This window comes from Vipera berus, assembly GCF_964194415.1.
Source record: "Vipera berus genome assembly, chromosome: 6".
Classification (NCBI taxonomy): domain Eukaryota; kingdom Metazoa; phylum Chordata; class Lepidosauria; order Squamata; family Viperidae; genus Vipera; species Vipera berus.
In genome coordinates, this window is record NC_138208.1 from 79563558 (window position 1) to 79591279 (window position 27722).

The 27722-nt window shown below is 39.8% G+C and overlaps 1 protein-coding gene across 2 annotated transcripts in view; it reads left to right on the plus strand.

The window, feature by feature from the left end:
• DERA (deoxyribose-phosphate aldolase) overlaps positions 1-27722 on the plus strand; it is a 51940-nt gene that overhangs the window by 3317 nt on the left and 20901 nt on the right. The window contains exons 2-6 of one of the 2 annotated variants that reach the window (XM_081330606.1): positions 2432-2529; positions 5872-6019; positions 8062-8157; positions 10459-10593; positions 18996-19124. In XM_081330606.1, coding sequence (XP_081186732.1) covers positions 2432-2529; positions 5872-6019; positions 8062-8157; positions 10459-10593; positions 18996-19124 — 606 coding nt within the window. The remainder of the gene's footprint in view (positions 1-2431; positions 2530-5871; positions 6020-8061; positions 8158-10458; positions 10594-18995; positions 19125-27722) is intronic. The other variant, XM_081330607.1, reaches the window with a different exon arrangement.

Consider the following 27722-nt stretch of genomic DNA (forward strand, 5'->3'; position numbering starts at 1 on the left):
TCTTCAGATGAAACAAAGCGTATTTCCATCCCCCTTGCCCCCAGAGGGAGGATTAAAGAAAGTTGGCTAATTATCTGTAGTTTAACTACTTTAATTACTTTGATCCCTGAAGCCCCATGAATATTTGATTGGAACAGATGACATATTAAAAATGGTATTATTAACACTCCCAGGTTTAATGAATTGAAACGTCTTTGTCTTTCAGCAGACATTCAAGATGATTCAGACCTCTTCTTTCCCAGATGTGCAATCCAGTTTTCCTTTTTAGAGCCAGTGGAATATTTATTAATATTCTGTCTTTCCTTCAGGAGCTCAGGATGGCATGCATGGTGCTTGTATCGCCATTCCCCCCCCCTCAAATAGCAACCCTATGAAGAGGGACTGAGAAAGAGAAGGTGGAGATGGGCTAAGGTCATTGGGATGTAAATGGATAAGAATAAAAATAATAAATATTCACAGGCCCTCCATTTTCAATTACGGTGGGTCATCTACAGCATTGTTTCTCAGCCTCAGCAACTTTAAGATCCATGGACTTCAACTTACTGAATTCTCTAGAGCATCATGTGGATAAGGAGAACTTATTACAGACTGACCTCATCAGAAAGATCCAGGGATCAGGGGCACCGAGAATCCAGAGATCTGGAATCCGGGATGAGCACAGGACCTAGGAAGGGGAATTAGTATCCAAAGGAGAACTCTGTCTCATTCTAGGCAATACATATAGTCCTCGACTTACAACCATTCATTTACTAACCATCGAAGTTACAAAGGCACTGAATGAAGTTACTTGTGACTGTTTTCCACACATGACCTTTGCAGCATCCCCATGTTCGCATAATCAGAATTTGGATGCTTGGCAACTGGTTCGTATTAATGACAGTCGCAGTGTGTCCCGGGGTCCCGTGATCGCCTTTTGCGAACTTCTGACAAGCAAACTCAATGGGGAAGCCAGATTCACTTAACAACCAGGTGTCTAACAGATTCACTAACAGCTGCAGTGAATCACTTAACAGCTGTGGCCAGAAAGAAATGGAGCAAAACTCACTTAACAACTGTCTTGCTTAGCAACATAAATTTTGGGTCCAATTATGGTTGTAAGTCGAGGAGTAACTGCACCACCAAAGTGCTGCTGTCACATTTTGTGCTATTTCCCAGCTGACCAACCAAGCAACACAAAGTTGTGTTGAATTTTCAACTACCAATACCAATTGTAGAACCTACTCCCCTTTAGCTCCTCCCCCCAGCCCTGCTCTCACTCAGATCGGCAGGAAACTAGAACAGTACAACTTTCAGTCTCCAGTCCTTCCCATCCTGTGTCTTCTGACTCTCGTAGTCCTTCCCACCACCAGCCAATCTGATGACAAATTGATGACCTCACACCTTATTATGTGGTCCAGATAACCTTTGTAGAACTCCAGCTTCATTAATCCACTAATTGTGATGTATGAGTCTAGAACTTGTGTGCTAGACTAGGCGTCCACAATCCCCGGTCCGTTGCGGCATGCCAGCAACCAGTCCACACAAACAAGCAAAGCCCCATCTGTGGGATGCAGGCAGCACACAAAACCACACAGTCTCCAGTCCGTGGAAAAACCTCTCTCCATGGAACCGGTCCCTGGTGCCCAAAAGGTTGGGGGCCTCTGTGTTAGACCTTATCCTAAAAAGGCTGAGTTATTGTTTGATGGTCACCATGATGTAAAAAAGATGTTGAGACTCTAGAAAGAGTAAAGAGAAGAGAAGCAGAGATGATTAGGGGACTGGAGGCTGAAACATACAAAGAACGGTTGCAGGAATTGTCTAGTCTAGTGAAAAGAAGACTAAAGATGACATGATAGCAGTCTTCCAATATTTGAGGGGCTGCCACAAAGAAGAGGGGGTCAACCTATTCTCCAAAGCACCTGAAGGCAGGACAGGAAGCAATGGATGGAAACTAATCAAGGAGAGAAGCAACCTAGAACTAAGGAGAAATTTCCCGACAGAACAATTAACCATTGGAACAACATGCCTTGGGAAATTGTGAGTGCTTCATCACTGAAGGCTTTTAGGAAGAGATTGGACAACTATTTGTCTGAAATAGTAGGGTCTCCTGTTTGAACAGGGTATGGACTAGAAGACCTCCAAGGTCCCTTCCAACTCTGTTTTTCTGTGATGATGATGGAGTGATGATGGCAATAGTATAAAACAAAAAACTTTTAAAATTCATTTTTATCATGTTTTAGCTTTCCCCTGTCTGATCACCTCCAACAAAAGTTAAATTCCACAGGTGATGGTTGCTGGTGATATGAAAGAAGAAGGCCTAAACAATTATTGGTCCAATGTTGGACCAATGTCTAACACTGCTCCTCCCATCTCCCCTTCAGATTCTCTTCTTCCCAAAATTGATTTTGAATGTAAATGGCGATGGAAGTAAATGGATGTTTTTTTCCTCTAGATCTCACATGGCTTGCACGAGTTCGGGTGAATCATCCAGCTGTTCTAAAGCGGGCAGGGCAAATTCAAATGCATCGGACCATGAAAAAGAATTGGCAGGTGAGAAGGTCCCCACTGTTGGGTTTCCAAAAGAGACAATCTTTTCCCATCAATTTTAGCATGATGTTTGATACTTTTGTCATCAAAACTCAATAGTGACAGTGGGCCAATAAAAGATGATCTGTTTATCCAACTCAATTTCAGACTTGGAAGGCCAAAAAAACAACAAAACCCACCTAAAATACAAATGTTTACGTCAAGAGTGAAAATTTGGCAGCTATGTACCTCTATGTTTTTATCTTGCCATTAGAATGGGGGTGGGGAAGGTGTTGTTTCCAAAGGGGTTAGTTCAAGGGTAGACAACCTTGGCTCTTTTATGACTCGTGGACTTCAACTCCCAGAATTCCTGAGCCAGCATGGAAACCTTTCCAGTTCTATGGAAGCTTGCTGAAAGTCGGCAGAATGGAAACCTTTCAAGGACATTCTAGCAGGTGTGAAGAAGATAGCAGATGGGTTTCATAACAAAGAGGACTTGTTTATATGAGATACATGGATATCTGGCTGGGGGTGGGGGGTGGGGTTTGGCTGGGAAAGTTATTGTTATATGCTATGGTCTGATGCCTTGGGATTTTAGAGTTAGTTTAATGTCAACTTCCAGATGAAGTAGCCTAATAAAAATCCAATAAAATTTACATTTCTGAAAAGCTTACTGTTTATTGAATACCTCGCTTATACCAATAATATATCAATAAACAGTAAGCTTTTCGGAAATGAGAATCATCCTGGACTTTCAGGATGGAAGTTGACAGTTTTAAGATAGACGTCTTGCTGGACAAGTTGGAATTGCCTCACTTCCAAATGCTGTGAATAAAGATCACATTTTTCAGGAATTACATGTAGTCCTCAAGTTAACGACCATTCGTTCAGTGACCATTTGAAATTACAATGGCACTGGGGGAAAAAATTCAGACACTTGGTAACAGGCGTGTACTTACAACTCTTGCAGCATCATGTGATTGCCTTTTACAACCTTCCCAGTTGGCTTCTGACAGGCAAAGTCAATGAGAGAGGCTGGATTCACTTAATGACCACATGATTCACTTAACAACTCTAGTGATTCATTTAATAACAGTGACAAAATGGTCCTAAAATTGGTACTGATGCACTTAACAACTGCTTTACCTAGCAACAGAAATTCTGGACCCAAATGTGGTCATAAATCAAGGATTAGCTTTACCCAGTTAGGTTTTCAGGGCAGGACCCCATTGATAAAAACAACTTTCCAAATGATTTTTAAAAAACTATTTATCCTACTGCCTCTTCAGTTCAGACTGATTCTTGGAATTGTATTTGTCTTCACATTTTGCAAACAAGGAGACTAGATTTCCCTTCCTAGCTGCTAATTGTATATTCTTTTCTATTTCTTTTTTTGTAAAAGTTTTTATTAATTTTTCCCATACATACAGTAATAATTTTTCAACCAACGTGCTGTCTGAGTTTACATTTGCTAATACATATTTAATTCCTAATCCTTTCTTATAGATAACATGGGGATTCAAGTAAATCCCTTTTCTACACTAAAAAAACTTGCTTTAAATCAAAACAGAAAAAAGAGTTGCATACTTTTAATAATGGAGTGGAGTAGGAGAATAAGTTGAAATCTCTTTTTCTGCTTTCAGTAATGGTTTGGTGCTAGTAAATATGCAAGGTACCAAATGATGTTGGCAGATACATTGTTGTTGTTGTTAGTTGCAAAATCATGTCCGACCCATCGCAACCCCATGGACAACGTTCCTCCAGGCCTTCCTGTCCTCTACCATCTTCTGGAGTCCATTTAGGCTCACGCCTACTGCTTCAGTGACTCCATCCAGCCACCTCATTCTCTCTCGTCCCCTTCTTCTCTTGCCCTCAACCTTTCCCAGCATTAGGCTCTTCTCCAGTGAGTCCTTCCTTCTCATAAGGTGGCCAAAGTATTTTGAATTTCAACTTCAGGATCTGGCCTTCTAAAGAGCAGTCAGGGTTGATCTCCTCTAGGACTGACCAGTTTGATTGCCTTGCAGTCCAAGGGACTCGCAGGAGTCTTCTCCAGCACAATAGTTCAAAGGCTTCAATTCTTTGGCGCTCAGCCTTTCTTATGGTCCAAATTTCACAGCCATACATTGCAACTGGGAAGAACATAGCCTTGACTATACGCACTTTTGTTGACAGGGTGATGTCTCTGCTTTTTAGTGTGCTGTCTAGATTTGCCATGGCTTTCCTCCCCAGGAGCAAGCGTCTTTTAATTTCTTGGCTGCAGTCGCCATCTGCGGTGATCTTGGAGCCCAGAAAAATAAAATCTGTCACTATCTCCATTTCTTCCCCATCTATTTGTCAGGAATTGGGAGGGCCGGATGCCATGATCTTGGTTTTCTTAACTAATTTGACTATTGTTTATGTAAAAGCAGTAGTTGCTACTTAATTTGTGACGTTTAAAATCAAAAGCAGGCAGATTAGAAGAAGGAGAAATATGATAGGCTAGAGCAGGGGTGTCAAACTATTAGCCCGCAGGCCGGATGCTTCATGCTGAAATCATGCCCACCCCAGCTCCGGCAATGGGGAAAAAGCCGCGATACGTCACATCACGTAACGTGGCGAGTTTGACACCTCTGGACTAGAGGCTGCTATTGGACTAGGACTGAGGTGATCCATGTTTGTGTCTACCCTTGACCATGAAAGACTTTGAATCAGTTCAACTTACAGTTGTGGTATTCTGGAGATATAAAAAAGGGAAGCCACCATGCACCCTATGGTTCTTTCTCTGGTTTATCTGTCCTGTGAGAAAACTTAAGACTACCACCAGATGGCAGCAAAACACATAGAAAACTCTTAGCTGCCATCTATTGGTCATCTGTGGTTACTCTAATCAAGGATCCAACCACAATTACAGGTAGTCCTCGAATTACGCATACAAACGGGCCCCACATCTACATTGCTAAGCAAGAGAGTTGTTAAGTCAGTTTTACTCCATTTTACAATCTTTCTTGCCACGGTTGTTAAGTGAATCACTGCAGTTGTTAAGTTAGTAACATGGATGCTAAGTGAATCTGGCTTCTCCGTTGACTTTACTTGTCAGAAGATTGCAAAAGGTGATCACATGACCCCAGGATGCTGCACGTGAATGCACTATTTAAAAGAGGTCATGCCAGTTGCCAAACGTCTGAATTTTGATCACATGACCATGGGGATTCTGCAGCAAGTCTTAAGTGTGAACAATGGTTGTAAGTTACATTTTTTAGTCCGGTTGTAACTTCGAATGTTCATTGAATGAACGGTTGTAAGTCAAGGACTATTTGTACCAACTATGTAGCTCAGTTGTAAGGACATTATTTTGATAGTTTTGGTGTGTGTGTTTTTAAAATAAAGGCAGCTTGGCTTTTGAGAGCCGTCACCTGCATAGACCTCACCACCCTTTCTGGAGATGACACCCCATCCAATGTTTGCAGATTGTGCTACAAAGCCAAACATCCCATCCGAGAGGATTTGTTACAAGCCTTGAAAATGCATGATAAAGGTACCTTGTGGTTACGAAACCTTGGTTCTATCTGAGTAAGGCGTACTGATCATTTTTAATGTTCTTGTCCTTCGTCAAACAGAGAAACAAGCTGAGTAGATATAGCTGTGTTAGCAATGTGATATGCAGCGTGAAAATGGAAGAAAAGAGGGGGAAAAACATGGTGAAGTATATTGCAATACAACAGCACCAGAACAATTGACCCAAGTGGATTGAAAGTCCTCTTGAAAAACAAAACAAAACAAAATGGCAGGAGAATTGCTTTGTTTTGCTTCCCCCCCCCCCTGTAGCTTCCTTCAACATTTTCAAGTGCTGGACGAGGCTAAGTGGAGGCTGTGAGAAAAAGCAAACCACTTTCTCACTAATGCAAATCGCATTAAGGAACATTAGAACTGCCTTGCACAGGTTTAGAGTGGATCAATCCTACCAGTGTGGCATAATCGCTCTTCAAGCCATTCCCCAAGCATGAAAAATTCACAGCGCTTGAGGTCCTGATAATTCTCAAATATTAAGGATATTGCCGAATAGAATAGAATAGAATAGAATAGAATAGAATAGAATAGAATAGAATAGAATAGAATAGAATAGAATAGAATAGAATAGAATAGAATAGAATAGAATAGAATAGAATAGAATAGAATAACATGATGGAATAGAGGAGTGCAGTGGAGTGGAGTGGAGTGGAATGGAATGGAATAGAATAGAATAGAATAGAATAGAATAGAATAGAATAGAATAGAATAGAATAACATGATGGAATAGAGGAGTGGAGTGGAGTGGAGTGGAGTGGAATAGAATAGAATAGAATAGAATAGAATAGAATAGAATAGAATAGAATAGAATAGAATAGAATAGAATAGAATAGAATAGAATAGAATAGAGCTGGAAGGGAACTTGGGGGTCTTCTAGTCCAGCCCCCTGCTCAAGCAGGAGAACATATACCGTCTCAGACAGGTGAATGTCTAGTCTCTTCTTAAAAATCTCCAGTGATGGAGCACCCACGATTTCTGGGAGTAAGCTGTTCCACTGCTTGATTGTCCTCACTGTCAGAAAGTTTCTCCTTAATTCCAGGTTGCTTCTCTCTTTGATCGGTTTCCAACCTTCTCGTCCTTCCATCTGGTGCTTTGGTGAACAACCTGCCCCCCTCTTCCTTGTGGCAGCCCCTCAGATCCTGGAATACTGCTATCATGTCTCCCCTATTTCTTCTTTTCTTTAGACTAGCCATACCCAAGTCCTGTAGCCGTTCTTTGTATGTTTTAGTCTCCAGGCCTTTGGTCATCTTAGTTGCTCTTCTCTGAATTTTTTTCCCAAACTCTCAACATCTTTTTTGTGATACGGTGACCAAAATTGGCTGCAGTATTCCAGAAATGTCCATTGTTCTTTATGCCTCTAAAGTCATGGAAATTATCATTGGATTTTAGCTTACATTATGGCCATGACAGGAAAACCTAGTCATGTGAGTTAATATTCCAATGACTGACTTGCATCTTGAACAGATACACATAACTTTTCTGTTTTTGGCGGGAACGTCTGAAAGATCTTCAAAATTCTTCCAAAATAGTGTTTAACTTGTTGCCTCTGCAAACATGTGGGAGAGGACTTTGAAGGCTTTCTTCAGGAAGGCAAATTAAATGCTAGGGACTCCTTCCCAAGCTAGACTGGTCGATCATGGACTCTCATAAACCCTACATGGCTGGGGATTTGGGTGGTTGAAGTCCATCTATGCAGAGAGCAAAATTAGGGAAGGCTCCATTGGAGGGAATTAGGTTAGTGGACAAGAGCCACATGAAGGTAACGGAGGGATCCTTAGTGCTCGCTGAGCTTGGTGGTTTTCTTGCAGATGTTTCATTACCCAAACTAGGTAACATCAACAGTGCTCAAGCAGTGCTTGGGTGCTGATGAAGTTACCAACTTGAGTAATGAAATGTCTGCAAGAAAACCTCCAAATTCAGAGCTCACTAAGGACCCCTCATTTCAACTCTGAGCTACAAATATTCTCCTTCATTGAAGATAACAGAGCTTTGACGATGGTTCCTTTCCAGGCATTACCACAGCAGCAGTTTGTGTCTATCCGGCTAGAGTGACTGATGCAGTTAAGGCTCTCAAATCTGCTGGCTGCCACATCCCAGTAGCTTCAGGTAAGCTCTCTGCCTGAATTTCAGAAGGGGAGATTCAGAATTGTATGCTAATTTTATTTATTTGGTTCCTTAAAGATTCTGGCTTGAGTGGCATGGTGGCCTAGAGGTGAAGACGCTCGCCTCCCACTCAGAAGGTGGAGAGTTCAATCCTAGGCAGCAAAAGATATTTCTCTATCAGAGCACAAAGAGAAAATATCTGCTGCGAACTCTGCATAGGCGTCAGGGAGGGCATCTGGCCAGTAAATGCTCAGCTCCATTCAGTCGCTCTGATTCCACCCCAAATCAAAGGATCACAGGGTCATAAAAAGAAGAAAAAAATCAAAAGATTCTGTCTTGTTCTTGACTGATGAACAGTCCCATATGTGCCATATGTGCCATATGGGATGCCATATGTTACTAGAAGCTAACCTTGATACAGTTCTGAATTAAAAAGAAAAGTTGAGCCCTAAAAGTCCATGATCAAAATCAATGACGTGAAATGAAATGAGATGTACTTGTGCAGTGTTGCTACTTCAGTCTGCTTCTGTTTAGATCCAAAGTGATTCAGAAAGTCCACCATGGGTCGCAGGAGCGATTAATTTAACAAGGAAAAGAACCCCAAAGAAAGCACATGCAGGCATTCCTCACTTAACAGCCACAATTGGGATGAGCAACTCAGTAGCAAAGCAACGTGGTTGTAAAATGAGATACCACATGACTGTGACAGGCATAAAACCTCACTTCTGCTGCGGTTGTTAAACAAATCACCTGTGGTCATTAAGCAAGACCTTACTACTTGTGATTTTACTACTGGCTTCTCCTTTGACTTTGTTTGTTGGAAGCCGACTGTGAAACACACAAATGGTGGTTGAAGGATTATGGGAGACTGTGGTGGTTGTAAGTTGTAAGGTTAGTGGGCAAGAGCCACATGAAGATCAATTGTAAAGTTAGTTTTTCAGTGCTGTCATAACTTCAAATAGTCACTAAAAACGCCGCTGTTATGCAAGGACTACCTGTATTTAACTTCTTTTCTTAACCCCCCCAATTCTCAAAGAAAAAATCACAGGGAAAGTGAGTCTGTCTGTCTCTCTCTCTCTCTCTCTCTCTCTGTTTCACTCTCTCTGTCTCTTTGTCTCTCTGTCTGACTTTCTCTGTCTTTCTCTCTCTCTCCCTCCCTCTCTCTCTCTCTCTCTCTCTGTGTCTCTGTCTCTGTTCTGTTCCAGCCTACGACCAGCCCTGTTTGCGTGTCGGGGACAACCCCTTTTTTCCTTTTTACAGTCAATAGGCTGGAAAAACCCAACCCAAATTTATTTACAGTTCAAACAAAAAAGCAACAGAATATTTCCTTCAATAAATGAATCAAAATATCAAACAAGAGTCAACAAGAGTTAAACAGAAGTATCAGGAACAGACCAGGATTCCCTTAGAATGTCTCCAAATGGTTGCCTTCAGCAACCAGCCCCGCCCACACCTTCCCCTTTTATTATCAGCCCCAAGGCATGGCTTCTCACTGCCTTCTCCTCCTCTCACTGAGTTGCCTCATTGATTTGCTCTGCTCTGCTCTGCTGGATTGCCTTCTGCTTCTAGCGTCTCTGAACAGATTCAGCTGTGACTCTTCTGAGTCCAACACCTCGTACTCACACAGCTGAGCCTCATGAGGAACATGACTGGAGGGGCCAGGCTGAGTGTCCTGCAGTGCATCAGAGCCTCCCTCTGACACCAAAGGCTCTCCAAACCCCTTCTCCTCCTCAGATTCATCAGACTCAGCTGCTGGGAGCACAGGCTGACACTGAATCACAACACTCTCTCTCTCTCTCTCTCTCTCTCTCTCTCTCTCTCTCTCTCCCTCTCTCCCTCTCTCTCCCTCTCTCTCTCTGTCCTTCTCTCTCTCTCTTTGTCTCTCTGTCTCTCATCTATCTATGGCTTGTCATTTTGCCCCCATCTCACAAACCTCCCAGGGGTGGGTGGGAACTCTCAGCAAGCCTGCCTACACTAGCAGCTGCATGAAACAGCAGTGATGTACATTTTTCTTTATGGACTGGAGCCAATGCTATTGGATGCTTACTCATCAGTAATTCAGTCTTCGACAAATTTAACTTGGCCTTGGTTTGCTCCATTTGGATCCTCACAGAGACTCCAAACACTAGGTCAAAACATCCATACCACTTACAGTTTGGGCACCTGATTGTGACCATGACTGATGGAATCAAAAGTTGCTGAGAGGTCTAATAGAAGTCCTATATCTAGGTCCTGTTATGGTATATTGCCACACTATTTTAATATCCCTCATGTTTTTAATGGATTTTGTTTTTCTGTTCTTAGTGGCAACTGGATTCCCGGCAGGACAGACAGCTCTGAAAATTCGTTTAGCGGAGATCCAGCTAGCTGTGGAAGAAGGGGCCAGAGAGATTGATGTTGTCATTAACCGAACCTTAGTACTGACGGGCCAATGGGAAGGTGAGCATTTGCATAGTCTTAAAATCAAAGTTCTAGGATAGATTGCCTCCACCTCCCACCCCCGTGTCAGCCCTGCTGGATAAATCAGTCAGGAAAATTTAGCTAGATGAGCTAAATCTACTTTACTGTAAGGCTTGTTGTTTTTGTTAGCTGCGAAGTCGTGTCCAACCCATCGCGACCCTATGGACAACGTTCCTCCAGGCCTTCCTGTCCTCTACCATCTTCTGGAGTCCATTTAAGCTCACGCCTACTGCTTCAGTGACTCCATCCAGCCACCTCATTCTCTGTTGTACCCTTCTTCTCTTGCCCTCAATCTTTCCCAGCATTAGGCTCTTCTCCAGTGAGTCCTTCCTTCTCATTAGGTGGCCAAAGTATTTGAGTTTTAGCTTCAGGATCTGGCCTTCTAAAGAGCAGTCAGGGTTGATCTCCTCTAGGACTGACCGGTTTGATCGCCTTTTAGTCCAAGGGACTCGCAGGAGTCTTCTCCAGCACCATAGTTCAAAGGCCTCAATTCTTTGGCGCTCAGCCTTTCTTATGGTCCAACTTTCACAGCCATACATTGCAACTGGGAAGACCATAGCCTTGACTATACGCACTTTTGTTGACAGGGTGATGTCTCTGCTTTTTAGTGTGCTGTCTAGATTTGCCATGGCTTTCCTCCCGAGGAGCAAGCATCTTTTAATTTCTTGGCTACAGTTCCCATCTGCAGTGATCTTGAAAGTATAAACTTCCCACCCTTCATTTTTAACTGGGTCCTAAGTCTCTAAGGCAGACATGTCAAACACAAGGCCCAGGGGCCAGATCCGGCCCGCAAAGTGGTTTCATGTGGCCCACAAAGCCATCCTGGAAACAGTGAGGGAACGGCTCCCACTGCCTTGGCCCTGGCCCAGAGACCCTCCTGCCAGAGACCCTCAAATATGTCCCACTCCTGCCCAGGCACCCATAGGCACCCTTGATGCGAACGATGTAGAGCTGGCCATGCCCACCCAGTAGGCCATACGCACTCTAGCCACGCCCACCCAGTAGGCCACACCCACCCGGCCCCTTGAGGGCAACCACAATGCTGATGCGGCCCTCAATGAAATTGAGTTTGACACCCCTGCTAAGGTGAAAAAAATACATATTTAAGTTTTTAATTCTCAGCTCATTTTAAACCATTTGTTCAGTTGCTGGTTGCCAGACATGATCAGAAATTCCATGCAGGTAGTCCCGGTTAACGACCTTAATTAGGACTGGGAACTCCATCTCTAAATGACACTGTCATAAAGGGGGGGGGAAATCACATCACCACACAAGCTTACGATGGTCGTTCCAGTTGTGGTTGTTAAACAAATCACCCACAGTTAAGTGCAAGATCATTTGGATCATGGAACCGCAGGACCCTGTGATTGTCATAATTTTGTGCCAGTTGTCAAGTGCCTGAATTGTGATCACATGACCGTGGGGATGTTTCTGATGGCCGTAAGTGTGAGGAGTAGTCAGAAGTCACTGTTCAGTGCCATTGTAATTTTGAATGGTTGCTAAGCGTGAACACCTCTACATGCCATCGCCTATAATATATACCGAAAGATGGACTAACATAGATAGTCAGCAACTTCGTAGTGGAGATTTAGTTACCTTTCATTTGCCTGCTTTGAGAAGAGTCTTATTTTCTTAGCTAGTGGCTACATTATGGGCACAAAGAGAGACTTCTGGGCTCTTAGGAAAAGAACGCAAACATTTTGCTGTAGTTGTAGTTGGCTAAGAGTTTGCAACCATATTCAGCGTGTTCAGAATTTCCAAGTGATTCTTCAGAAATTTTGAACCTCTTTTTTTGCACGCTTGCAGGTGGTTGCCTTTTTTAAAAAAACAAACTAAATGTGTTTACAGCTGCCACAAATTTTGCAAATACCTCTCGTGTGTGTGTGTGTGTGTGTGTGTGTGTGTGTGTGTGTGTGTGTAAAAAATAGAATCGACATTTTCTGCAAAGCTGTATTGTGAAAATTCAATCCATCCACACTTTTCTCTAAATTAAGAGCCTGTGTGTGTGTGTGTGTGTGTGTGTGTGTGTGTGTGTGTGTGTGTGAAAAGAAAACTAGTGGGGTTCTAGTGTTCTAATTCTTTGCAACACAATTGTTAAAAAGAATTCAAAGAGGGTTTTTTGGTTTAGGTGGTGTGTCGTTTTAAAAAAAGGTGTGCTGGATTCTTGACAACAAAATCTGTATTTTCTAATTGGTTTTCACAGAGTTTCAAGGCACATGTGTTACTGTTTAGATTGCTATGGCTAGTTGTCTCCCTAGAATGCTATTAATTAGTAGATTTTAATGCCACAGGAGATATCTTTTCCCTGTAATTGGGTTTTCCTTAATGTACTTCGAATGGTTTGCCTTTAAGTGCTGACAGAGCTCCCAACAATTGGATTCTGGGTAGAGGGGGAAAAAAGGGATGCAATTAACATCCTTGCATTAAAACACAACTCCCCCCCTCCCGCATTGTTTTGGCTGAATGATATAGTGATGATAACCTCCACCTCTTTCATAACAGCTTTTTATTATATTTTATTTTATTATATTTGTGGCCAAAAAGACTTTCAGAGTAGGTTGCAAAGTGCAGTTCTTGCTTTCAAGGTAATATTTAGAAGAAGGCAAGCGAAGAAAGAGGGCTGAGCCAAAGTTTTTGTTGCTAAGGGAGACATTTGTTAAATGAATTTTGCCCCATTTTACTACATTTCTCTCTCCACAGTTGTTAAGTGAATCCCTGCAGTTGTTAAGTTAGTAACAGGGGTTGTTAAGCGAATCTGGCTTCCCCATTGACTTTGCTTGTCAGAAGATCACAAAAGGTGATCACATGACCCTGGGACACCGTAACCGTCATAAATATGAGTCAGTTGTGCCAAGCATCTGAATTTTCATCAGCTGACCATGGGGATGCTGCAACAGCCCATAAGGATTGAAAACGGTCATACTTTTTTTAGTGCCATTGTAACTTCAAACGGTCACTAAACGAACTTTGTAAGTTGAGGACTACCGTAGTTCAGCTTGCTTGATGGAATTGCCCCAACTGAGTCTGATTTGAAAGAGGCAAAGTGATTTCTCAACATAACTGTTTGCTTTTTCTGGTGAATGAATTTTGTCCAAGCTGTGATTCGGAGCCCTAAAAGAGATACTGGATTTGCCCTCTTCCTTTCTTGATAATTTTCACTTGAAATCGCTTCTAAATTGCTTTTTGGATATTAAGAACCTTCAGAATGACATGTTTTATCACACTGGGTGGTTGTCCTCCAACTCACATTAAAATAGAATTTACGTAAGTTTAAAAGTTAAAGAAAACATTTTTTATTTGGAAATAAGCGGCAAAAGGGTGATTAGAATGGGAAACTTTTTAAAAAGACTGCATGCAACACTTTGAAAAAATAAGAATACTTTCTGTAGTTTGTTTAGAATCTTACTAAAAGTATATGAAGATTTTGAGTTTACATGTAAGAAATCTTTCCCTGAGAAAATGTTGTGGATTAGAGAAAAACAGTGTAAAAGGAGATTTTGAAGGCTGGCTACTAGAAGCAACCACAAAAAAATTTAAAGATTATAATTAAAGGAGAAGATCTGCTGATACAGAATGGAGAAAAGTATTTTAACTCTGGAAAAATACAAGGATATTTGGCAGTATTCAGAAGTTTCTTTTTAAGATTGTTTCTTACTATAAAAATGGGTTCAAGAGAGGAGAGGATATAAGTGAGAATTAGGCTGTTTTGCACAGGGATTTAAAATTGGCAGGATACAAGAATGACAAAGATGTTATACAGGATTCACAAATGAAATCAATTAATTTTTTAATAGCTAAAACAGACACACAAGTAGTAAATGGGAAGAGTGACTTTGAATGTGAAGATTTCAATTCAGAAGAATGACTAGGATAACTGTTTTATTTTGGACTTAGAAAGAAATGTTTTACATCCCTGAGGGAATTTATTTATTTATTTATTTATTTATTTATTTATTTATTTATTATTTATTATTTAGATTTATATACCGCCCTTTCCCTAAGGACTCAGGGCGGTTTACAGGATATTTAAAAGAAAATCAATACAAAAGTTAAAACAATTAAAAAAGATTAAATGAAACCCTGAGAGAAAATAAAAACCCCAGTTAAAATTAAAATTAAAAATTCTCAGCCTGAGTTCCTGAGAAAAGATTAAAAGGGAATAAAAAAAATCATTTCTGGAACCTACTTAAAAGGAATAACCATCAAGATTTTTAAAAGTAAAAATAAGATATATAAAGTTGCTTTCTTCGATCAAGGTTAAAATGTATTTGATGGGGGTTTTTTTCTAAGGAGCTTTTAATGAATTTTTCTTGACCAGGATTAAATGATGAGGCTTTAAAGATTTGTCTATAGATAAGATATGATAAGAGAAGAATTTTTTGTTGTATTTTTAGAGAAAGTGATAAGCTGTGGTATTAAAATGGCAGGAAAGTGTTAAACTTGTGGAAAGGTTTCTAAGAGGTATGAAGAAAAGATAAGAAATTAATTTGTGGGACTTGATTTGATGGGATTAAATTTCAATATGGTGTTGTTTCTAGTAGCTCTTAATAGAATTTTTTTCTGATTAACCTTGAATGATGAGGCTTTAAAGATTTGTTTATCAATATGAGATAAGATATGAGAGGAAGAGATTTTTTTTAGAGAAAATGATAAATTAGTGTGTAAAATAAATGAAAAAATATGGAATTGATTTACTTGTTTAAGATATATTATTTCTGATAGCTCTTAATGGACTTGGGGATTAAAATTGAATGATGAGGATAAATTATTTGCTAATAGATAAAAATAAAATATGAAATGAAGAGATTTTAGGTTGAAATATTAAAGTGATAGGTTTCTCCTTAATTCCAGGTTGCTTCTCTCTTTGGTCTGTTTCCAACCGTTGTTTCTCGTCCTTCCCTCTGGCGCTTTGGTGAACAACTTGACCCTCTCTGCCTTGTGGCAGCCCCTCAGATACTGGAACAATGCTATCATGTCTCCCCTATTTCTTCTTTTCTTTAGACTAGCCAAACCCAAGTCCCATAGCCATTCTTCGTATGTTTTAGTCTCCAGGACTTTGCTGTTCTCTGAATTTTTTCCAAACTCTCAACATTTTTTTTGTGATATGGTGACTTGAGAGTGACTTGAATCTGACTCCCCTCCCCCCATCCCCCGTGTCTCTCCCATATCTAAGCATTCAGCCATATGGGCCCAATAGAATGATGGATGGCTACACCCCACTGCCGTATTTGGACAGGTATCCAGTTGGCCAAAAAAGTTTGACATTTGGGGCTCCAGTCCCAGGAACTGGATCAGAAGGGATAGCCAGAAATATCTCACCATTTTTATTCTAGTAAATGTATGCTTTGTGACTGGTCATGATAAGCAACAATTTTGTGAACAGACTAGCTGGTGTCTCATGGCAGCCATCTTGTGAATAGGCAATAGAACTTAATTCAGTCCTGTATGTTGCCCATTTCTGATTATTTTTCCCAGTTGAGAGGTGGTGGTCAGAACTGACCATACAGATCAAGTGTGGCAATTCTTTGGTGGCCACTTAAGACAGGACTGAAAACACCAGAGGGGTTACAGTCATACCAACACAATTTGGAGAAGATGAAAGTGGTTTTTTTTGTTTTTTAACTATACTTTTTTTAGGGCTTACGTTACAACTTTTATGTGTTTCTCACCTTAAAGAAGCTGGAAACTGCTGTCACATAGTTGGAGATCTTCCAAGGACTGCAAAAACGAGATCTCAGACCCCCCCATACTGCTTGTGGCTGCTGGTTGCCCATGATAGAACACCAATGGTGGGCCTGGCAGCTTGCAAAGAACAAGAAGTCTAGGGAAATTACAATTTAAAATTTAAAATAGGAGAAATGATGCCAGGGAAGAGAGGGCAAATGAAGGCAATAAGCTGCTCAGAATCAACAGTGAGATGGGTGGCATATAAACGTAATGTCTAAAAATAAATAAATAGAAAACTGAAGACAATGTCATTCTTTACTTGGTGTACTTAAATTTAGATAGAGTACAACTGACATTGTATTTAATGGTTTTCACAGGAATGGCGAGTTTGAGCTGGCATTTGAAGGATACTATATGGGTAGCCCTCAACCTATGACCACAGCTGAGCCCAAAATTTCTGTTGCTAATCGACACAAATGTTAAGTGAGTTTTGTCCCTCTTTACAACCTTTCTTGCTACAGTTGTTAAGTGTATCATTGCACTTGTTAAGATAGTAACACAGTTAAGTGAATCTGGCTTCCCCCTTGACTTGGCTTACTGAAAGATCACAAAAGGTGATCGCATGACCCCGGGACACCACAATCGTCATCAATATGAGCCAGTTGCCAAACATCTGAATTTTGATCTCATGACCCTGCGGATGCTGCAATGGTCGTAAGTGTGAAAAACTGCCATAAGTCACTTTTTTTTCAGTGCCGTAACTTTGAACGGTCACTAAACGCAAGTCAAGGACTTTCTTTAGTGTAAAGAAAAAAGATTCTGGACACATCTGTTGTATTTTCTTTGCTTCCAAGTTAACCGTGTCTACGTATTTGTAGTTGAGATAGTCCAATTAAAAGTTGATTTGTGATGGATTGTGAATTAGAGAAGTGATCAGGTGCATTTTGAAAGGAATGGCCTTGAATGTTCCTCTCCCTCCTTCAGCACTCTCCTTTTTTTTTTTTTAAAAAAAAAGCTCTATAAAGAGCTTGTGGCAAAGTTGAGGGTTATGTTTGATGGAAAGCCGTTGGGCTCACAGAACAGTCTTTCAGCACTGAATGCAACTCTAAAATCACTGAAAATGTTAAGTACTCTAACGTATGTCCAATTATGCTCATCTTTAAGTTAAATCTGCTGCTACCTATTGTAGTGTATCTGTATAACACTTGAACTATAATTTGGCTAAGCTTGGGCTTTAACAGTTATTTTAAGTGTTCTCTTAATGGACTGGAATATAAAAGCAAGTTATTGTGAGTACTGTATCCCTTTTTTTTCATTTAGGAATGGAGTCCTTGCATTGGAGTTACAAAAGTCTTTTTTTTTGATGCACAGCTTTTTTTATTCATACTTCGGGGGGGGGGACCCTACTAAAATTCTTGTGAGGTTTTTTTTCTCTAAGAGTATGTCATAAGCAATAGGAAAGGATAAAAGCTGTATAAATCTTGGAATCTGGACTTGGATCCAAAGATACTTGAAGATCAGGGAAGTCCTATGATCCCTGTTGCCAAAGTTCAATCGAAACCCTCCCAGCATATTCAGTGATACACTGCCCTTGAAAATGGAAGAGCTATTCAGTCTCTAATATACCTGTTAGTCTTCTGGGATAATGAGGCTTTCACTGAAATAATCAACATGTAATAAAACATTAGAAAAAGAATTTTGTTACCTTGGTTGGGCTTCCTATGAATACTGTTGGGCCTTCAAAGAGATTGCTTCAACAGGTTTCCCACTGTGCTGTGCAGTGACAGACTGACATGAACTGTGGGGAGGGGGAAGGAAGTGGGGAAGGCTTGGGGGAAAATGAAAGTAAGGGCTGCATCTCCTTGAGATGCTGCCTCAAGGTCACCCAGCTGGAAGGAGCCACATACCAAACTTTGCTTGGACTGACTGTTAAGAAAACATCTTGCTAGAACCTGATTGGTTACAATGGGTTGGGCAATGAGAGACAGTTAAGGGAGGGATTTTGCTCAATTTTGGTTTTACAATACTGCAATACATGTGACCTTTAATAAACTGTACCTTTTTCAACAAAGGGGGGCAAGGATCATTTCTATTTAGAGGTTTAACTTGTGGCAGGTCTGACACCCACCCTGCCTTTTTATTATTATTATTATTATTATTATTATTATTATTATTATTATTATTATTATTATTATTATCATCATCATCATCATCATCATCATCATCATCATCATCATCATGGACACTGGCATGGCACGTAGGACCAGCATTTAACTTCATCTTTATTTGCAAATAGACCCCTTAAATATTTTTAGAAAACAAAATGGTGGTAGCAGTCCAGAACTTTTTGCAAGAGTCCCAATTGTTTCCTTATTATTTTGATCAGCAATTGGCAGGAAAAGTTTAATCTGCATTTGTTCATTTTTCACTGTTTAAATCCAAACTGGAAATCTGATGATAATAAAGTAAAAGATGCCAGGCAGTCCTTGGTGCTCTCTGAGATTGATTATTTGCTTGCAGAAGTTTCATTACCCACCTAGGTAACGTTATTGATGTTACCTACTTAGGTAATGAAACCTCTGCATGCAAACAACCAGACCTAGATGACCCCATTGTTCAACCCCGAACTACATATATCCTCTTCTATTAAAGGATGCTAACATGATTTACCCCCCCCCCCTTACATTTATTTATTTATTTATTATTCCTCGCAGACCTTTATGAAGAAATCCGTCAATTCCGCAAGGCCTGCGGCAACGTTCATATGAAAACTATCTTGGGAACAGGAGAGCTGGGATCGCTTACAAATGTCTACAAAGCCAGTCTTGTAGCCATGATGGCAGGTAACTTCCACATCTTTTGATTTGGTACTGTTTGCAACAGATTGCTGCTTTGTGGAATGCTTCAGTTCTGTAAACTAGCCAGCCATTTGAGCTTTCTAATAATGACTTTTTTGCCATTGCCGGCAATGGGGTGGGCGCGGTTTCGCTATTATGCATCCGGCCCACGGACCAGCAGTTTGACACCCCCTGTTCTAAACTGACTATATTTCTGGTGCATTATTTAGCATGTTGTACAATGACAACCAATTATAGTTTATAAGCTGTGGTTTATGGCATTAACTGCTATGTGAACCCTGTGAATGGTGGCATTTGGTAAATAGTTACAGGTAGTCCTCCTTTAGCAACTGCAATTGAATTTAGCAGCTGTGAAGTGAAACCACCACTGTGCTGATGCTTTTATTCAGCTTTCCTTTGCTTTACAGAGCTGTGAAGGTCACAAATGTGAGGACTGGTGGCAAAGTTACTTCTTGATCACTATTCTAATTGCAAACAGATGCTAAATGAGTCAGTTATTAAGCAAAGATTACCTATAATCAAACCATGGTTTAGGGCATTACAAGAATCAGATGAGCTAAGATTGAGTCAGTTGATTAAACTGGAAGCTATACTCTTAAGTAGCAGGGGGGGGAAAAGATGGGAACTTTTCTCTGAATCTTATGTGTAGCCTGATTGCAGAAGTTGCACGTGCTCTAACTAATTGCAGAAATATTGAGAGCTGCTTAAAATTGTCTAAAAGTTCTTCCCATCCACTCTATTAGCTTCAAGGGAAGGGCATTAGCTCTCAGTAGATTTCTATATCCACTTTTCATTTAGAATTTCAAGGGATAATACATTACCCTTCATCCTTTGTGTTTCCCCACAACAATCTGAGATAGGTTTTGACAGGGGTCTGTTCACCAAGCTTGCTGTTTAGCTCCCAGACGTTTTCTTACCAAACTAGGTAACACCTTCAGCGGGGCTGGTGTCTGGTGGTGAAGTGTCTTGAGTTTTTGGGCTACCCCGAAACCTCACTGAAGACGTTACGTGGTTTGGTAAGGAAATGTCCGGGAGCTAAACAGCACGCTTGGAGAACAGAGACCCCTGCCAAAACCTACAACCTAAGCTATAAATATTCTCAACAATTTCTAATCTGAGATAGGTTGGGCAAAGAGCAAGTGACTGACCTAAAATCACAGAAGGAATTTTTGTAGTTCTTCCTGCCTTTAGTCCAACACAGCAGATGCTATTTATATATATATAAATATGAGCACAAATATGAGCTGTCACTGTTGTGACTACTGCCTGTCGATGGCCTTCGGTTAGGCCGAAACAGGAAATAAAGATTTGTCCCATGTTTGGGTAGTTTAGGATTAAAATGAATTCCTCTACAATTTTAGTGCTGTAGTTTCACTGAAATACAGCAGATGGCTCTGCTGTTTACACAATTCCTTCTCCTTTTTCAGCACGCTTCACACACAGACGCACACATATACAGAGGTGTTGCTCTGTATCCTTATAAAAATACTTTTTTTGAATTTAACAATATCTACCCAAAAAGGAAACCTTACAGTTTTCCTCCTAAATAATTTAACTTTAAACAGGAGGGTCCTTTTAGGTTTGCTGAGAATATAGTAATGACGCAAATGAGATGACCTCTAATTCTCCTTTGAATTAGATGATGACTTACCTTAAATTGTGGTTGTCTTCCTTTCAGGTAAATTTGGGGTTATAATTTTCAATGGTTTGTGCCTTTCTCGGCATTCATTGTGCTCAGACTGTATCAAATTAGGAACCAAATGTTTCTGACCATTAATCTCATTTATTAGATTTTATCCCACCTTTAAAACTATAGGTAACTCAAGGTGATGAACATACATAATATACGGTACTTCTTCTTCCTCCTCTTTTGAGATGGGTTGGGCTGAGAGAGAGACTGACTGGGCCAAGTCACCCAGCTGGTTTTGAGACCTAAGACGGGACTATAACTCTCAGTCACCTGGTTTCTGGGCCAGCAACTACACCACTATACCAAACTGGCTCTATAAAACCAAGTTTTGAAAGCAGAGCACCTCACTTGTCTTCAGAAATTTTGAGGGACTAAACTCTGTCTCCTGTTCTAAGATCATGATATTGAGCATTATGGGTTTTCTAATTCATATTTAAAAATTAAGTTCATAATGCTGTTTTGGGGTTCAGTGAAAGTATAGAAACAGTGTTCAGGCTATAATTTATACTAAAAATGATTAATACTTAACCTTGCCCCATGTGTTTCATTAATTATTGCATACTACAGAAGTTGTTCTCTTCCCAAAGCACCTGTCATCAGTGTGTGGGTATGTGTGTGTGTATTTGATTTTATAAGCTAAGATGCAGATCTTTCCTGATATCTCAGCTATTTTATTTTATATTTCTCTTTTTTAAAATGTATGTTTATTTATTATGAATTCAGGAAGCCCCATACAAGAATCTTTCAGGTAGTTTGGCATTTTTGTTGTTCATTCCCAGTTTGCAGAATTGTATGCAAATCTTCCTTCCTTCCTCCCTCCCTCCCTTTTTATGACAAAGGGACCCTTAGTTTTTAGTAGCACTGTAGGAGAAAACTTCCAAAAGTCTGGAGGGTCATGTATAGCGAATGACATTTAATGTAATCTAAATAAAATTAATTAAATCAATGCTATTAATATTTATTTATTTATTTATTTTTATTTTTATTCCATTTATATCCCGCCCTTCTCCGAAGACTCAGGGCGGCTTACAAGCTTAGCAGTAGCCTTCATTCTATGTATATGCCTGCTTATTAGGGCTTTCACACACACACCCCAAGCGGCATTATTACAAAGTCAGCTTAATTGCCGCCAACAATCTGGGTCCTCATTTTACCTACCTCGGAAGGATGGAAGGCTGAGTCATAATGTGTTTGCTTATCTATCAGTATTTCACTATATGCTGGGAATTTATTTCAACTCCTGGACATTTTAAGGGTACTCCTATGTATCTTCAGTTATATGCTGGGAATTTATTTCAACTCCTGGACACTTTAAGGATACTACTATGTATCTTCAGTTATGTGCATGTGGTGATGGTTCAGTAGAAGTTCTAAACCTCATGCTAATAATGCTGCTCCCTACCGTATATAAGACCTTCATTTATCCGATTTTAAACAAATTTCTGGGTAGGCTTTGTGATTTCTACTTAATGTTACTTCTTTCAGACAAAGATTCAAAAATATCTTCCCAAGTCTGCCACTTTTATGCTACCATCTGTATAATGCACCACACCATTAATGAAGTTTGGAACTTCTTATAATACTATTTTTATTCTGTTTTAGTTTATTATATTTGTTCTTAATTATTTTTTAGATTCTATTCTACTTATTGTTTTCACATGTCTTTCTGTCTGTCTGTCTATATATCTTTTTAAGAACTGACGAAGCATCTTGGATGAGAAGCGAGGTTCTACTTATTATTTTCATATATCTATATAACTATTTTTCTTTCTTTCTCTTTTTCTCTCTCTCATATTCATATATATATTCATTCAGAACTGACGAAGCATCTTGGATGAAAAGCGAGATTCTATTCTTATTATTTTCATCTATATATTCATTCATTCATTCAGACCCAAAGAGCATCTTGGATGAGAAGTGAGATTCTACTTATTATTTTCATATATCTATATAACTATTTTCTTTCTTTCTCTCTCTCTCTCTCTCTCTCTCTCTCATATTCGTGTGTGTGTGTGTGTGTGTGTGTGTGTGTGTGTTTGTGTGTGTGTGTGTATGTATATATATTCATTCATTCAGAACCAAAGAAGCATCTTGGATGAGAAGCGAAACGCCTTCAAGGAAAAAACAAAGTCCAGTGTGGCCTTTTGAAAGATCACCTTTGGGGTCATCGGGTCAGAAAACACTGCTGGGGGAGCCTGAGCCCCCACAGCATTTTGTGTTCATTTAAATGCACTGGTGAATAATTTAAAGGATCCTGTTTACTTTTTAATATAAGGGAGATATATAAATTGTCTTGTGTGGGTATTGTTGCGTACAGCTGCCAGTGAACAGATGCTTGGAGTTCTTAAGTGGATATTTTAGTCTACCAGAAGTTACAGGAGTGAAAATCCAAACTTTTTTCTCTCTCTCATTTACACTCCCACCCATTCTTTTAAAATTGGTTTTCTGACAAGATTAACACTAAGCCTGTCTCACTATTTTTATATAGTTCACCCACGTATGAGAATTCCTTATAAATACTTAATTTATTTTGTGCTAATTTTTTGTGGTTGGGGAAGGGGGCAGGGATTGAGTGTTCATGATAATTGATGATGGTGGTGATGATGATGATGATGATGATGGACTATTTTAATATAAAGGTCTTAAATAAGCTTCATTTATTGTTCCGAGCCCAACTCATCCCAGCATTCCCTCCTCTGTTAATATATTAATACAGTTGTTACCCAGGTGATCAATATAAAACATGAATATGTATAAAATAAAAACTACATAGTCCCTACAATTTATTAGATAAGATGTAAATATGCCTTTAATTGTATCTTGCTTTCATCAGAGCAACACAAAATTTAGCTATGGCACACTACTGCTACTCTAATTGTATCAGAGCAAAGTCCCACTTAACAAGCCCCAAGTACGATATGTCATTTTGGCTACTGTGAGGTCCTTGGTGCTCTCCGAGCTTGGTTGTTTTCTTGCAGACGTTTCATTCTCAAACTAGGTAACATCATCAGTGCACTGATGATGTTACCTAGTTTGGTAATGAAATGTCTGCAAGAAAGTAACCAAGCTGAGAGAGCATCAAGGACCTCACAGTGCAACCCTGAGCTACAAATATTCTCTTCTATTTTTGACTACCCTCTTAAAACATGCTCTGTAAACATGTACATTTTTATTCACATGCACAGATCAAGTGGATGAAAAGGGTTTGGGAGATTTCAAGGAACTCTTTATGGGAGAACCTTAGCTCTTCCAGTGCCATGCCTCCATGTTTTTAATATTATTTGCAGATCATTGTGTCTGTGCTGATTCTCACACTTGGTTCTGGCTTTTCAGTCTAGTTTTAGTGTGTGACTTTTGGCCATCACTCTGTCTTCCCATTTCCCAACATGTTGCACGTTGGGGTAAAAATAGGAGAAGGAAGGTGTATTAAGTATGTTCACTGCCTTGGGTTACTTATAAAGTAGTACAGGTGGGATAAAAAAAATCAAATAATGGGAGTGAGAGAGAATATAATAGTGGAGTATAGAGAATAGAATAAAGACAGTGTAATGTCCGGTGGCTCAGTGGGTTAGGACGCTGAGCTTGTCGATCAGAAGGTCGGCAGTTTGGCGGGTCAAATCCCGAGTGCCGCGTAACAGAGTGAGCACCTGTTACTCGTCCCAGCTTCTGCCAACCTAGCAGTTCGAAAGCACGTAAAAATGCAAGTAGAAAAATAGGGACCACTACAGTGGGAAGGTAACAGCGTTCCGTGCGCCTTTGGCGTCTAGTCATGCCGGCCACATGACCACGGAGACGTCCTCGGACAAGCGCTGGCTCTTCGGCTTTGAAACGGAGATGAGCACCGGCCCCTAGAGTCGGAAACGACTAGCACGCATGTGCGGGGGAAACTTTACCTTTACCTTTTTAATGTATATGTATTTCATATCATAGTGGCAAAGATTTCATTGATGTTGCTCAGCATCTCATACAAACCTATTTCTGCCTTTCCTGTTTTATTAGAGGATCATCAGCCCCAATCTTATCCGAATGGCTGGTTTGACTTAGATAGTTGGTGTGATTCAGTGATTTGAACTGATTCAGAAAATAGAATTGCATCATTTCTGTCCTCCAAATCACCAAGCCTGTTCCAACGACATTTGATTCAGCTTTTTGATTCAGAGAATTGATTCTTTTGAAATTGAGCGTATGAATTGAAAACTTTGAACAAGCTATTGAGTTCAGTGCTGTTTCTTGGCTTCTGCTTTCTGTTCTTCTGTTCACTTGTTGTTGGTTTTGTGCATTTGTTTTATTTTTAGCAAAATCTCAGTTATACAGATCTCCGTTCAGCAGTCTGTGTGTGTGTAATGGACAAAATCTGAATTTGCCAAATGCATCTCCTTTTTCTGAGTTTTGTGCTCTGCACATTGCAGAATTTTACCAATATTTATTTGCTGATAAGCACCAATAAAAGCCACAATAATGTAAAAATGGTAGAAATTGTTTATTTGATACTTAGTTGATTTGATATGTAACCTGTGTTATTTGTATGGTAACTTCATCACACACACACACACACACACACACACACACACACACACACACACACAGAGTCTCTTGTTCTCCCCTGCCCAGGTAGTCACTCTCTTCGTTTGTATCTCTGAAATTGGGTGGCCAAAATTCTTTTCCTCTTTTTCTATTTTTGTTAAAAATAAGCCTTCTTAGCCATTTTCCTTAAATTTCTTCATTTCCCCCAAATTGGGGAAGAAACAGCCACAATCTGCATATTCCCTGGAAACCAAAAGAATAATGCAGTAATGAAGACAAACATGTGGTCTGTGACCTCAGAATGTTTGTTCATTCTTGGTGTAAATCACGATCTCAGAATCTTCCAAGAATGTGACTTCGTGTTTTATGTTTGCAGGTGTGCTTTCACAATCCCATAGGTTCTTGCATTTCTAAGATGATGGATAGAAACACGAATACAGGCAATGAATAAACATTGCCTGGTCAATGTTTTGACCAGTCTTATCAAGATGAATTTCTATAGTAGGAAAAGTGATGTTCAAAACAGCCCTTTGGTTAATCTGTTGTGGTAGCAAAACTGTAAAACCTGGTAGATTGTGGTTTATAATTCTAATCACTGTTTATAATTCTAGCACTGTTCCAGTTTTTGAGGGGCTCCTAACAAAGACGAGGGGGTCAAGCTATTTTCCAAAGCACCAAAAGGCAAGGCAAGAAACAATGGTTGGAAACTAACCAAGGAGAGAAGCAACCTAGAACTAAGGAGAAATTTCCTAACAGTGAGAGTAATTAACCAATGGAATAGCTTGTCTTCCGAAGTTGTGGGTGCAGAGATGGCTAAATAGACTTCTTTGATAAAAGAAAAAAACACAAGTATGTTTTTGGAAGAGGACAGGAAGGCCTGGAGGAACGTTGTTCATGGGGTTGCGATGTGTCGGACACGACGTCTCGACTAACAACAACAACAATGTTTGTTGCTACTTGGAAACCGCTTCTGGACTTTATGCTTGAGGTGAAAAAAAAAGAAACTGATTTTGGGTTTTACTGATTAGATAGATTGCTGTTAGAGAAATGGCTAGTTTATACTATTACGTAAAAGTAAAAAGTTGAGGTTTGATGTTACTATCTTATTCTATTGCACCAAAGGGAGTTGGAAGTCAATGCCTTTTCTTCCTTTTCCCCTACTTTTCTAACACTTTTCCCTCCCCCCTCCTATTATTTGCTTTTGCATTTTATATTATAAAATAATAAAAAGGATTAACTTTGGGTGCTCCATCCCTGAAGGCTTTCAGAAAAAAAGACTGGACAACCATTTGTCTGAAATGATATAGGGTCTCTTGCTCCAGCAGTGGGTTGGACTAGAAGACCTCCAAAGTCCCTTCCAATTATTATACTATGTTCTAAGTGTAGCCTCTGCATTGCCAGAAAGTGTAAACCTCCAAACATCACTCAGATTCCCACCTTTAAAATCCGTCTTATCTAAAACTTAGAAACGAGGGCTAAGCATACGCCTCATAGCCCACACCCATGCGTCTATTAATCTCCCCATATCAGTTACAAAAATGTACCTATTTGGAGCTTCTCTCTCTCTAGCTTTGTGAATCTGTAATAAACTGAGTGGGTTGAAAGCTCTATTAGAATAAGTCACAGGGACATAACAGTTGCTTTTAAAGCTTGATTGTTTATTCTGAGCAAAAAAAAATGAGCCTTTTTGGTGCAGGCTTTGAAGTTGGACACAGAAGTGTTTGGGCATTGAAACTTTAAAGGTTCAAATCCCAATATATTTCTGCCTTCCTTTAAGGCGTGCTCTTTTGCTCTCTGTTCAAGTGCTTTTATTCGGACCTATTGAAAAAGACACTGAAGTTGACATTGAAGTGTGATGATCTTGGTTGTGTGTGCGTGTGTGTTTTTTATATCCGCCTTTTAAAAAAGTTATGCTTAAAATTCATAGCACTTTCAAAGTCTGATAAAGGAGCCTAATTTTCCTGCTTGCTTTGTTCAGTGTATTATATTTTTTCTCAATCCATTTCAAGCATCTTGTTTTTTTTCCATTTCAGCAACTTTCCTGCAAAGTTTGGTAGACAATAGGTTTTTTTTATTAATAAAATTAGTTAACAACTTATTGCTGACACCGGAAAGTAGCAAAGTTAAATCGGGTTTCTGAAAATATCTGTATCTTATATACAGTATTACTTGGGAGAGGGGAGGGGGCTGGAAAGCATTTGATGCTGCAGTTTTGTCAAAGCTAAGCATTGGTGTATTTTGTTCAAAATAAAATCAGTATTTTGACGGGAGGCCAACGGAAACCATATTTATTGGATTGGAGAAAGGGGTGCTTCACTTCAAAGCAGTGGCAAAATAGGCCAATAATAACTTTATTTAATACATATACT